Source organism: Epinephelus lanceolatus, chromosome 1 (assembly GCF_041903045.1).
Source record: "Epinephelus lanceolatus isolate andai-2023 chromosome 1, ASM4190304v1, whole genome shotgun sequence".
Lineage (NCBI taxonomy): Eukaryota > Metazoa > Chordata > Actinopteri > Perciformes > Serranidae > Epinephelus > Epinephelus lanceolatus.
The window spans coordinates 27,113,464-27,127,020 of NC_135734.1; the positions used below are offsets into that span (position 1 = coordinate 27,113,464).

Genomic DNA, 13,557 nt, shown 5'->3' on the forward strand with positions numbered 1-13,557 from the left:
TAATTTGACCCCTGGTAAACCCCTCCAGAATGTCTGGATCTTAGGTTATTAGAGAGAAAAGGTGAGCACGCATTAGCAGGAGCTGGGCTCGCCACTGACAAGCTGAACAGCATCGGAGAAACACTGATTTGTCATGTGAAACTGCTTTATTCAGTGTATTTATCGGTTTTAATCACCCGGTCTGCTTGTTTTCAAGAGGAGGAGACCCCTGTGAATAATTCCATGTCTGGTTAAAAAAGGCAGGCACATGATAACAGGGGCTGGGCTAGCAGCCTTGTCTGTGACTTGCCTGGTAAAGCCCTCCTGAACAATAAACGTTGATTGAATTCTAACCAGAAGAAGTTTCAGCTGGTTGCAATCTGCAATCCTCACCACTAGATGCCACTAAATCCCCCTTAACCCTATGCACTGGACCTTTAACTGGACAAACTCATACACTGTGTGCATCATTAAAGGCGCTGATGAAAAGGTTTGGAGTACATATAAAACAGCTGCAATCTCACTCTCCTCTGGGTTGCAATGACTTGATGTAAACCAAGTATTTTTTAGTGGCTTGAGATGAAAATGCTTGCTGACCAAAAAGCATAATAAAATAATTTGATCTACACACTCGCTCACACAAATCCACACCCATACACAGTTTGCAATTCACGTCATTGACAATAAATTACAAGATATCAGCAGTATTCGGCGAGCATTTGTACACAGAAAAAAGTCCAGGTGCAAAATAAAATCAGTCACAGTGGTGGCGGTTAGGTTGAACCTGTATGATAATGTGATTTTTTTGCAAAAGAATGAGCTTTACGCAACACTGAAAAGAGTCATATCAGGAGGCTCAGCACTGAAAACAAAGATACTCCAGACAGATATGGCTTCATTCAAATCCCTCAGCACGATACTTTACATACCGCCAGTATGAGGTGCAGAATGAGCAGAAATGATAAAATAAAAAGTAGAATTAGCTTGAGGAGGTTCTTTAGGTAATCCTGGCCACAGCGTTGATGGAGCATGCGTTCAGCATTGCCACGTTGCTGGGGAAGCACTGCACGCACACGCAAGACATTTGGATGATGAGGAGCCATTGGTGAACTCATAGCAATGCAGCAACTCATGCATGTCAGTAGTGCCCTCCAAAAAGAAAAAGAAAAAACTGCCATAGCAGGGCGCTCTCACAGTCCGGTGCAGAAAGAGAGGTGAATGAACAACAGGAGAGAAGAAAGAGAGAGACAGAGAGGGAGGAGGAGGAGGAAACCAGAGGAAGAGACCAGTACTGGGACAGAAGGTAAAACCACACAGATTGAGTCATACTGGAACAGGACGGAGAGGAAAGGCAGAGAGGTGTAAAGAGGAGAGAGTTACAGTTGGAGTTCATGCACCTGACTGGAGTCTACACACCTGCGCTACACATGAGCTCCATTCTGAGCTTTAAGAGCTCACTACAGGAAGACAGAACAAAACACAGAGACAATCACTCACAGAGACACAAACACAAGATCATCAAAGAACCTCAAACTCAGCTGCATTAAACCACCATCAGTGTAAATGTACAAAAATAACCACTAAATCAGTGTCTTCTGATCCACCGAAGAATTTCTTAGCTCCCAGAATCTTACCTGATCACTGTATGGTGAAAGGATGCTGAGACTTTAATTTGAGGACTGTATCTGAAGCCTAATTTAAGTTTTTAATTCAAGTGTTTCTATTGACTTCACTCCATGACTCATCTGTTTTACCTAATGTCGATGCATTCAATCAAAAATCTGTGAAGCTGCAGTGGCCTACACAACTTTAAGCAAAGCAAAAAACAAAATTCTCACACCATATTTCAGCTTTTCAAGCAGATTAAGCGCCACAGATTCTATTTTAAATTTGTTCTTATTGTTGTGTAGGACGGACAAACTCTGAGCTCCAGGGCCATTCTGTCTGGAGGTAAAGATCGAGGGGTATGGCAAGAAAGAGAGGGCAAACTGCACAAGGCTCTATGGAAAAAACTGACCGGAGGGGAATGGAGCGGGTGGCCGAGCGCCATCTGTGAGAGGCGGGACATGGAAAGGATGTTAGGGAGTGAGGTGAATTAGCTGACGCTTCCCAGCATGCATTTGGAGAGGTCACAGCAGTTGAGTGAGAAACTAAACAATCACACAGCTCATGACTGGAATGGCAAGCAAGCAGCAAAAAATTAAAATGCAAACCCATGGTAGATCAGCTGTTAGAGATGATTACATTAATGTCTGATCTAGTCAGTTTGCTGTGTGACACAAACAGCAACAACAACATGCAACGCAAACCACAAATAAATGTTAATGGTGGATGAAAGGTGCCTCACAAGAACCACTGTGACAGTCCTTGTGATATCAACATCATGTTCCCAACATTCACCACACACTTCATACACACAGCACACCTTAAAGTACAAACTGTACACATGTAAAACACGCATGCAGAACAATAAAAACCTACACACACTACCACCACCACCACCACCACCACTGTATGTTTTAAACAAAGTTAGTGCTTGTTTATACACTCATGCAGACACACACTTAGGAGAACAAACTGAGAAAACACAGAAAACATGAGATATAACTCCAGAAAAACAGCACTGCAGCTCAGACGTGAGAGCACTCAGGAGGGGGGGAGGAGGGGCCGGTTGAGCAGTGAGTCTCGGGTACACTGCACCTCTAACAAGCACCATCATCACTATAACTATTCCTTTTGGTCTCATAGCATTCCTGGTGTTTGTGTCCTGGACTACAAATTTTTACTCAGCCCAGTCGCCAGAAGAAAATACTGGCATTGTGCGATTCTGCAAACCATGAAAACATTACATTTGACATTTCATATATATCACAACATTTCTAAAGTGCTGTAAGTGTTGTAATTCAGTGAGTCATTGTTGTGTTCCCAGCAGATTTTTTGGCACCAAATATGGGTGTTTTGTTGCAACCTGTCAGTGTTTTTCCAGCGGCTTTTTAGGCACAAAAAGTAATTGTTTTTTTACCGAGACAGTTGTTTTTGAGGTCAGGATAGTGGCCTGGAAGGTGGTTATTTTTTACAGAGACATTGCTGGTTTCCGGCCAGGGTTGTTCTCCCCAAAACATAATCTTTTCCCAGTCATTAACAAGTGGTTTCTGTGTTTAAACACAACCACACGTTAACCACAGCCAGTGGTGTTTTTGCATTAGGGGCCTGTGAGACACAGCTCCACCAGTGGGCGCTGTTTTGCAAAAGAAGATTATAGATTTTTCAATGTCAGACTGAATAATGAGTTGAGGTTGGTAGCAAACTCAACTCTGTCTCCTTAATGGATTTTTTGCCATTTTTTATCACATGCTGAGTGCAATTACTTCTCTAGAGATTTTTTTTGAAGTGTAGTAGTGTGTGAATTTGTCTTTGTGCCTATGCTGCTCGCCTCTTTTTGCTTGGTGGGTCATGGCAGAGTTGGACCTACACCAGCAATGTTGTTGACTGGACAAACTGCTGCGAGTGTTGTGAGTATAGATAATATATGTTATGTCTGAATTACATCATCAGATTGTCTTGTATTTTCTTGAATGTTGTCATTCCAAAGTCGCCACTAACCACAGCATTGCTGAAACGTGAAGTTTCAGTGTATCTGCTACACAATCAGGTGCAAATGTAACGTGTCCATGGTTTGCAGACATGTTCAATGCCGACATTTATTCTGGTGACTGGGTTGCTTTACCATTTTTGCAAACTCAAAGCAAACACAACAAAGTAGGTCACAGACATTAAGTCTTTGTTTTAGGTGTTTTTGTAAAGAGCCATAAAGAGAAGAGTATTTTTATAGTTGGTTAATGTAGAGAAGTAGTTACCCACTATTTTATCAAGCCTTGACATGAATTTACACTGACTTTGAGCAACACTGAAATAAGCTTTCAATTAAAATTAAATCTAGTGTCCTATGAAGATTACAGAGATCTATTTTTGCCTGAGTCAGTAAAACATTTGTTTTGAATCCACTGTAAAGGGGTCCCGAAGATAAAGTTGTTATAAACAACAGGTTACACACACACAACATTTTTGGTCTTTGCCATACTTGCCTCTACAAGTTTCTATGGAAACAAAACGAACAAGAGTAAGAATTAGACAACCACATCATAAATCATCCTGCTCTGAACCAAACACAGGCTTCAGTGCACAGAGAAATGTGACAGACTCCTGTCTTTGACCCGGCCGCGTCCGAGGGTTAACAATCAGCACATTCATCAGACATTTTTTTATGAGTCCTGCAACAAAGACTACTGCGACACACTGACAATAAAACATTTAGCAGAAGCAAACAAGACAGACTATTTGATTAACTCAGTGTACTGTTGATGTAGCGGCAATAACAACAGGTCATAAATGAAGGTCAAACTGAAGCTTTACAGAATCAGCCAATGGCACTTTAACACCTAGGAATGGCTTTCTACAAATACAAATGCAAAGTTTTAACATGCTTGATAAAAATGGAAGCTCTTAGTTTAGCAGATAATATTTTAAAGTGGAGGTTATAACTGAACATACTAGAGCAGAGGTTCCCAAACAAAGTCTAAGGGGTTGTCAAGAAATAAGAAAAAAGATTTCTGTGACTTAATTGTGTTGTTTGTTCTGTGCTTATGAAATATTGTGTACTAAGGGACTCTAAAATCTTTCAAATGAAAGAAATCAGAGGGGAATAAAATACAAATAATGACTCAATCTGCTCTCAACTCTCTGTCAAGAGAGTCAGGAATTTGTCACTTCATTTTCAGGGTCCTCAAGACAAAGAGGTTGGGAACCACTGCACTAGAGAGTGAGAATAATTCTGGCAACTGTCATGTGGCTTTCCTGTAAGGCTTCAGTTCAACTCGGAAGGCAGAAGAAAGTAGTACTTACATTAACTTCAGTGATAGCAATATCGACGACGCTACCAACAACAATTAAGGCATCAAATGTGTTCCAAGCATCAGCGAAATAGTGCTGTTAATGCATGGTGGTTACATGTAAGGGGTAAAGATGGGAATGAAAGAGAAAGGCCGAGAAGAGAAGGAAGAGGAAACAGAATCAGACAGATGATCAGAAGAGGGGGTGTAATGAAATGGCAGGGTCAGGGGAGGACAAGAAGAGAGAAGAAAGCAGATATTAAGTATTAAGAGTGGTCAGATAAAAAGCCAGAAATCAGAGTCCTGCCGTGGAAACCTGCAGTGTGAGCCGAGATGGCCCGAACAGAGAGAGGTCAGAGAGCAGCGGGGCTCGTTGTAGCTTTACTTACATCAATCTCACTGAGAACAATGTCTACTATGCTGCCAATCACAACCAGGGCGTCGAACACATTCCAAGCATCCCCAAAATAGCCCTGAGTGAGGCGGAGCGAGTGGTGGGCAAGTAGGGTGTGAGATCAGCACAAAGAAAAAGTCTTTATTCTTACACTGAAATGTATGTTTTGGTTATTTAAAACACACACGAGCCCCCGCTGGCTACTTCTGCTGAAGGGCTCAAAATTATAGTGCACTGATTTACAGATTGTGGCTGAGCTGCAGAGTACTAGATCTGCACTAAACTGATGTTGATACTAATTTGCGGAAACACTGAGTGCTATTATATTCAAAAGGAAAGTCAGCACTGCACCCCACACTTGTTTCTTACTAGCATCCTGTCCTTCTTCTCAACACAGAGCTGTTGGCCGGGATGTTGAGGGGAAAATGAGAAAACCATTCACTGACTCATCAGTTTGCACATGTTCATGAACACTGCTCCATTCTTATACATTTTAGCAACAATTCAGCATTACATTGGAACGCCTATTTAGTCACTTTAACTTGACAGTTAAATGGATGTGATTGTGAGTGAGGCCGTTTGCATGCGGTGACTCACCCTGGGTTTGAAAGCGATGAGTTTGAGAACCATTTCCACAGTGAAGACAGCAGTGAAGACCATGTTAAGGATGTCCATTACATAGTTAAAGAGCGCCGACTGGCCGTAGTGCTGCAGAGAGGAGATAAAGAGGGGCGGTTAAAGAAAACTGAAGAAAAGGGAGCTGCTATTATTTCCTTCATGACTGATAAAAACAGAAAATTATATGATAAGAAAGAGAAATAGCATTAAAGTGATTCTTTTAAAGTGAGGATGTATGAGGTGCCTGCTTATAGTCACTGTATTCCCTACAGTAGATGTCAGTCAGCATGCCCCCAATTTGGAGAAGCAGACTAGAGTACCGACAAGGAAGCTAAGCAATGTACTGCTGTGGATCAACATCAGTTTAAGTGTACGCTATATCTGAAACATTTACACTGCTTTACTTAAGTGTCAGACAGCAATTTTCTACAGGAGAACTGGAGTTATTAATATATCGTTCTCTTCAAAGCCAGACTCCATTGAAAAAAACGTAATTTAACATCCCTGAGCACAGGAGCTACTGGTCTACCACTGCCTCGATCAGTTAGTTTGTTTGTGGTATTGTGTGACTTTAGCGTTTTAAGGGTTCGTTCGGATTTACTTACAATAAGTCCCACAATAATACAAACAAACTGATCGAGGCAGCTCCTCCTGTTCTCCTCCTGTTCCTCAATGACCTAAAATTACTGTTTTTGTCAATGGAGTCTGGTGGCTTTGACCAGGAGCTTAAATGGGGAAATGTAGCTGTCAATGGGATCCTTGTCACAACAAGCTGTCTGCGGCAAGTTAAAGCACTAAAAATATTCTCTAAACTGCTATTGATGTTTTCAGATGGAAACCCTGCCTGTTCCTCCAAACCAAGGGCGTGCCGACGGCCATCTACTGTAAGTAATACACTGAGTATATATCATACAACCATCACTTAAAAAGATCCCAGCTATCCCTTGAAAAGGACTACCTTTAAAGCCACTATGTGTATTTTATTTATGTGATTATAGTATCCTTCACATTACTCTGAAGGTTTAAGTTTTATGTTGGAAGAAAAATTAAACAATCTGAATTAAAATTTGCGTTGCTTTCAGTCCATTTATCTCCTTGTCCCTGGGTCTGCTTGCATTCACGTCTACCACACTGTCTTTTTTCATAATACCACTGGAGGGAGCCAAAATGAAACATTTTAAAATTGTACACATAGTAACTGAAAAAAACTGTACTGCTAATAAGGCAGCTAAGCAGGTAGGAAGCTAGCAGTAAGGTTACTAGAAACATAATGACACTAATTCATCGATATTGATGAAAATATTTTTTTATCATTATCGACTAGTGTTTGATACATTTTTTTGGACTACAAAACATATTTAAGTATTTATATATTGACTATATTTTCCAAAATGTCTGCACATTCACAAGTATTATTAAACAAACTTTTTCTCAACCCTTGCTTCCAAACTACACAAACACTACGTATGACCTCTTAATATATGTGATCTTCAGTACTACCACTAAATAATTCTTATTGTCAAGCGTGACCTCAATTCTTTTGAACAAATTCTATTTTATTTTTTGTCACAGAGCTGGTTGTTTTTCAGCGGTGTTAATACAGTGTGACTTCTTACCTGTACGGCCAGGCAGAGCGTGTTGAGCATGATGAGCACAAACATGATGTACTCAAACCCAGTGGAGTTCACCACATACCAGAACTTGTACTGGTACGGGTTCTTAGGGATGTACCTCCTCAGTGGACGCGCCTTCAGAGCATACTCCACACACTGACGCTGCACACAAATATACAAATTTGGTTTTAATGCTCAGTTAAAGACACACTTGTTACTCTCATTTGGGTCCAAACCAGGCCATCTATATGAGCTACAATGTTAACAATGTGATGGTAATCATCAGTTTGAGGATTTTCACAAAGAACTGCCAAATGAGACTTCTGTAAATTTCAGCTTTTTGCTCACACATTACCACAATGTCAAGAGACACACTGCTGCTTATTAGCTGTTCTGTGGAATAAGTTCATATGAGTATATTTTAACACACACAGAGACACACTGCTTCCACATTTCATAAAAACCTGCTGACTGACCTGATTTTTGTCGAGTTCACAGTTTTTGTACTCTTTCTCTCCTTGTTCCTGAAATGTGACGATCACAAAACCTACAAAGATGTTCATCATGAAGAAAGCAATGATGATGATGTAGATGATGAAGAAGATTGAAATCTCCACGCGGTAGTTGTAAATGGGACCCAGGTTCTCCCTGTTGGAGTCGATTGCCTTGTACAGTAACCTGAGGAGAGATGAAAACACAGAGCATGTGATCCCATTTCTCTAAATTCCTGCCCATGATAATACTGAGATCTGCGTTCTCTTGTTGTCAGAGCTTTAATAACAAGATTAAACAGTTTGAGTCTTACGCAGGCCAGCCTTCAAACGTGGACACAGTGAACAGAGCCATCATAGCCATGAGGACGTTGTCAAAGTTGAAGTCGCTGTTGTGCCACACTCGCTTGTGGATGGTCGGCTGGTTCACGTCTCCATCCTTATACAGGATGTATGTGCCCCTATGAGAAAGCCATATGTTACATGAAGGTTATCAAGACTGCAACTGGGATGATAACTGCAGGTGATTAACTGTGAAGGAACAAGATGAGTAAAACTAACTTGCACTCTTCTGGACTGGACTTGGCTTCATCCGTGCAGCGATAGAACTTCCCCTGTAAAAGAAAACATGTTCATGCTAACAATGCACATTTTAGTGCATTTTTTAAGTATCAACTAAATATCTCTGACTTAGTGTTGAATACTATTTTTTTTTTTAACTCAACACTGCTGACCTTAAACAGTTGCACCCCTATACAGGCGAACATGAACTGGAGCAGAGTGGTGACGATCATGATGTTACCGATAGTTCTGATGGCCACAAACACGCACTGCACCACGTGCTGTAAGACAGAGACAACAACATGTTTACAGATTGCGGCACCCACACTGATCACGGTTAGACAAGCTGCAGGTTGACTTTGTGATGAGGTCTCACCTTTAGGCCCTTGGCTCGGTTGATGGCCCTCAGGGGTCGAAGGACACGCAGGACCCTGAGAATCTTCACCACTGAGATGGCCGAGGACCTGAACAATGAAATCAAATGGGTGTAGAGTTAGTTTAAAAGCCTGCTATTCCAGAATAAGGATTAATATGACGAAAACCTTTTCAACAAGAAGTACCAGGAACTAAATTTAGTTTCTGTGCCTTGGCTCTTGGTGCCAAAATACCCTCTCAGGGTGAGTACTTTCTGATGGACTGGATGGAACTACTGAGATGGATTTCGGGGGGCTGACTGATGCTGACTATTCAAACACAAAATTCTTGGCTGCTAAACCTTGTTTACAGCTTTATTCACACAATAAGGAAGCACTGGCTGACACTGGAATCAATATTAGGACAATAGTGGGACATTTCTTGTAATGTTTACTGACAACAATCAAAGTTATGTTGACTGCTTCCCGACTAATCTTAAAATAAAAAGAGTGAGTGGATGTGTGTGAGAATGAGACACAAGCAGGAGTGAATGAAGGAGAAAGAGAGAGTGGTGATCAGGAGAAGAAAGTGAACTGTTAAAGTTGGAGTGAGGAACTTTTATAAATAAATGAACGTCTGTTAAATTGAAGCTCTCACCAAACACGCTCACACAATATTGATTAATCACTGCAGACGAAAAGACCACAGCGATGGAACAGCAGCTAGGAGTGTGATGGAAAATCCCAAGATGTGTTCAAGAAACGTTTCTGGAGTGAATGCTCCAGAGAAGAAGAAACTCAGCATTCAGAGGAAGGATTAAAGGCAACAAAAGACGTGAAGAGAGCGTCCCTGAGGGCGGGGAGACACAGAACTCATATAAACGTACGTGGACAGTATTTGCGTAATTTCTGTCACTGCCACAGGGTGGAGACTCTAGTCGAAATGTGTTGGTCTGTCCATGAATCAATAAGGATTTTTAACTACAGTCGGAGTGCCTTGGATTAATTTCTGGACTGTCTGCCTTAACCTTTACACTGAGTGAGCTGGTCAGTCGTTGTTTTTTATCTTTATGTGACTATTTGCCCCATCTTTGAAGGGCACCTGATTTTATTACAATTTACTACACAGTGCATCAACCCAGTGTGGCACTCCCTATTTTTTCTTCTATCCACTCAAGCTTTAAGCATAATTAAATAATCATAAAGCACTTCACATATCATCCACTCTAATACAGGAGTTTCTGGTGTTTTCAGCACTTTTGTATGTTTCTACACATCTATTAATTTCATCCATACAAACATCAGGGTCATACACAGCTTAATTTGCTTAATTTTTATGTTTACTTAAAAGGGTATGAAAAAACAGGTCTTTGAGTTTCCTGTGGCGCCTTTGTTTCTGGAACTATTTGCTCAGACAGGGCTAAAATTGCGCTCATTAATTCAACAATCAGGAGGCAAATGTGTCTGCGTTTGTTTGTACTCACTGAATACCAAAGGAGACGAGAGAAACTCCCACCACCAACAGATCCAGGAGGTTGAAGTAATTCCTACAGAATGCCCCTTTATGGAGAAAGGCTCCGTATGTCGTCATCTGAGGGTATGACAGAGGAAGTTAGAGGAGCAAATGGCACAAGAAAAACACACACATTTCATCCGATGCACACTAAGACACACACAAATACAGACTTACACTTCGGAAGACACACACACACACACACACACAGATAATTATGTTAAATAGGAAAAACTATATCCGCACACATCACTCTCCACCTTGCACACGCGCACACGTCTCCACACTCTTTTAGATCACTCTGATTCGGGGTGGCGAGCTCAGAGCGGTGAAACAGGAGGCTAGATCTACCCTCGCCACCCCCACAGCCCTTAACTACATGAATGTAGTAGTAAGTCATTCATTTCACAATTCACTATGGGATGAGGCAATAAAACATGCATTTTGTTGCCATGACGTCAGGGATATTTACCACCTGCAAGAGCTCTAGTTATAGTGATTGGAAAGTAGAAATGGCCTTACTGTCACATTCATGTGGACCGTCATCTTAAAGCACATTCCAATATGTTCTTTAATAGTTCAGAATAAGGGGAAGCAGCTCCCATTAAAACTTCAGAGTTCAGCAGGCAGAGAAGAAAAACCAGCCAAAATAACTCCTCGTCAAATAATAAAAGTAAAGGATTAATCTTCCGAGTGCATGTAAATGTGGAGCCTTGCAGAGAGACAGAGAGAGGAGAGCGCTAACCAGGAGCACTGGAGAATTTGAAGTAAAGCAACAATAGACTTGGCAGGTTTTTGTGCCCAAATGGCTGCAGACGCAACTCCACATTTCTATGCACTCAGTCGGGGAAAGCAGACTGAACCATGCTCGGCAGGAACATGGTTGGTTGTGCCCCCTCTTTTATGGGTAATCTGAAGAGCAGTCAGTACGAGAGGCATGGAGTCAGCTTTGACTGGAGTTGACTTCGAACACCTCCCTGAAGATGACCTCGAGCTCAACTTCAGCCAACGCCTTTTTACGATGTCTGAACAGCCCATTAAAAATGTGTGGCATCGCACAAAGGGTTGCATCATGTTTTACATATCTGCATCATCATTATCATTTCAGCGATGACTGCCCGAATGACGTGACACCCATGTGAGTATGTAATGTAATGTAGATGTGATGTTTCCTTCCCCCAGCATGAGTTCTTTCATTAGTGTGTTTTGAACAGATCTTGTGTTTGTGCAAGTGTGTGCAAAGTAACAACTCCAATATTTCTTTCTTTTTTTTTTTTTTTTTTTTAAAAGAGGTGCCATGAAGAAAAAAGTAAATAAGAGAAAGGAAACAAACAAGCCAGGTTGTACTGAGTGGCAGGTGACACACAAGGAGAGAATGCAGCAAGGCTCTCGTTGTCATTTAAGGGGTTACCTTCAATATGATCTCAAATGTAAACATACTAGTGAAGACATAATCTGCATAGCCTAGGACCTGGAAGGCAACGAGACGTTTGGAGTGTTATTGGGGTGTGGTTAGTCACAGCACGGACAGGGGACACATGGCATTTACCTTCAATACGATCTCAACAGTAAAGATAGCCGTGAAAGCATAGTCAAAGTAACCAAGTATCTGCAAAAAGCAACGTACATGTTTAACAAAGACAGTTATCGTGCAGATTTATACATAATAAGATGAATGAATGAAAAGAAAAAGAACATTTGAAGCATTTTCTGGAGAGAGTTTGTCAGAGTTAACATCATATAGTACATTATAACTACATAAACTGCAAAATGATCTTACTACTCCAACATTTCTAATGCAGTATATATCATAAATAACCACAGTAACATTAGTGATCATAGTGCAGGACTGTACCAGTGTTTTTGCCTGTTTTAGCTTATAAAATATAAATTGCATATCCTTGACATTATCGTCAGCTAAAGTGTACCCTGAGTTCAAACCCTCCACACAGCGAGGGAGGTTCATTTAAATTCAGTGTTTCAGAAACCTGACACCAGCTTGACATTAAGTACATCCCTGTGAAATAATCTTTCCCCTTCATTTTGGCTGCGGTTACACTTGTCTTTTCAATGGGACTTTTGTCATCCAATCACGCCGGGACGCATTAACTGTCAAGTCTGTACGCTCCAAGTCTGTTGCTGGCACGGTGATCCGATCAGCGGGCTCACACGTCAAAGTGGCCTGGCTCACATTAAGTTTGGATCCCAGCAAGGCCGAGGCAGCATGTGGGTACAATCTGGACAATTTATCAAACGTAGGTCTTGCGTCATTTTCCGGCCACATGGGAGTTCATCTCAAAGGGGAAGACCGGGGCTGGAGCACAGCTGAGGCCCGTTGTCTTATCCCACTGTGGTCTGACACCACTGTGCACCACTAGCTGCGTTAATCACTCGCTTCTGCTGCTCTCGCCACAACAAAGCACATCTTGTACAGGGCCTTGCCACCATTACAAAATGAACAAATTATAAAGAAAACAAGGTGACCAGGGTTTCGGTTATCCAGTAATTACTGTTTGACTGGAAAAATGTGCTGAATCTCCCCAATCCTGACGCCTCGTTTCCACTTACGTATGTGACTGGTGTCTGTAGATGGATGATGCCTCTAGTGTCCAATGCAAGGAAGTGCATTTCATTACAGATCAATAGAAACCTGATAGAAACTACTTGTAGCCATTGGCGAGACTAATTTTGTGTGTTTCTCGCCATCTCTGCCAGTTTGGAAAAGGTGCTTGGAAGATTACTGAAACAAAAACAGAACCTGCCAGATACGTTGCATGTTTTGTAAAATTAAAAAGACGTATGAACAACTGAACATAATGTCATAATGACAATCTGACTGTGTATAATGTATAACCATATTTTAGCAGAACAACAAGAAAAAATAGACAAATAAGTTCTTTTTAATTAGAAAAGAATTACTTGACAATCAACACAGGTGACTGAATTGAAGGAAATAGCCTGTTAGCCAGTTAGCAACCTGTTAGCTAAGCTAGCACATGGTCATACGGTCTCTCCAAAATCCATCCAAAAGTTAAATTTTTTTTTAACGTACTCGGGGCAAAGTCCGAACCAAAATATTACGAAGGGGAGGAGTTTTGCAGGCACATTGGATGTCACAGAGAGTCGTTTCATACACATACATAAGT

General features: G+C 41.3%; 1 protein-coding gene across 11 annotated transcripts in view; it reads right to left on the bottom strand.

Moving 5' to 3' along the window:
• cacna1da (calcium channel, voltage-dependent, L type, alpha 1D subunit, a) overlaps positions 1-13,557 on the bottom strand; it is a 100,005-nt gene that overhangs the window by 21,581 nt on the left and 64,867 nt on the right. For 6 of the 11 annotated variants that reach the window (XM_078168538.1, XM_078168529.1, XM_033627077.2 and 3 more), the window contains 10 exons: positions 11,961-12,020; positions 10,383-10,489; positions 8,922-9,009; positions 8,719-8,826; positions 8,546-8,598; positions 8,299-8,445; positions 7,970-8,171; positions 7,497-7,655; positions 5,860-5,970; positions 4,882-4,965 (listed from right to left, as the gene is read on the bottom strand). In XM_078168538.1, the coding sequence (XP_078024664.1) occupies positions 4,882-4,965; positions 5,860-5,970; positions 7,497-7,655; positions 7,970-8,171; positions 8,299-8,445; positions 8,546-8,598; positions 8,719-8,826; positions 8,922-9,009; positions 10,383-10,489; positions 11,961-12,020 (1,119 nt within the window). Of the gene's footprint in view, positions 1-4,881; positions 4,966-5,859; positions 5,971-7,496; positions 7,656-7,969; positions 8,172-8,298; positions 8,446-8,545; positions 8,599-8,718; positions 8,827-8,921; positions 9,010-10,382; positions 10,490-11,822; positions 11,883-11,960; positions 12,021-13,557 lie in introns of all 11 variants that reach the window. The other 5 variants (XM_033627078.2, XM_033627081.2, XM_033627080.2 and 2 more) reach the window with 2 other exon arrangements.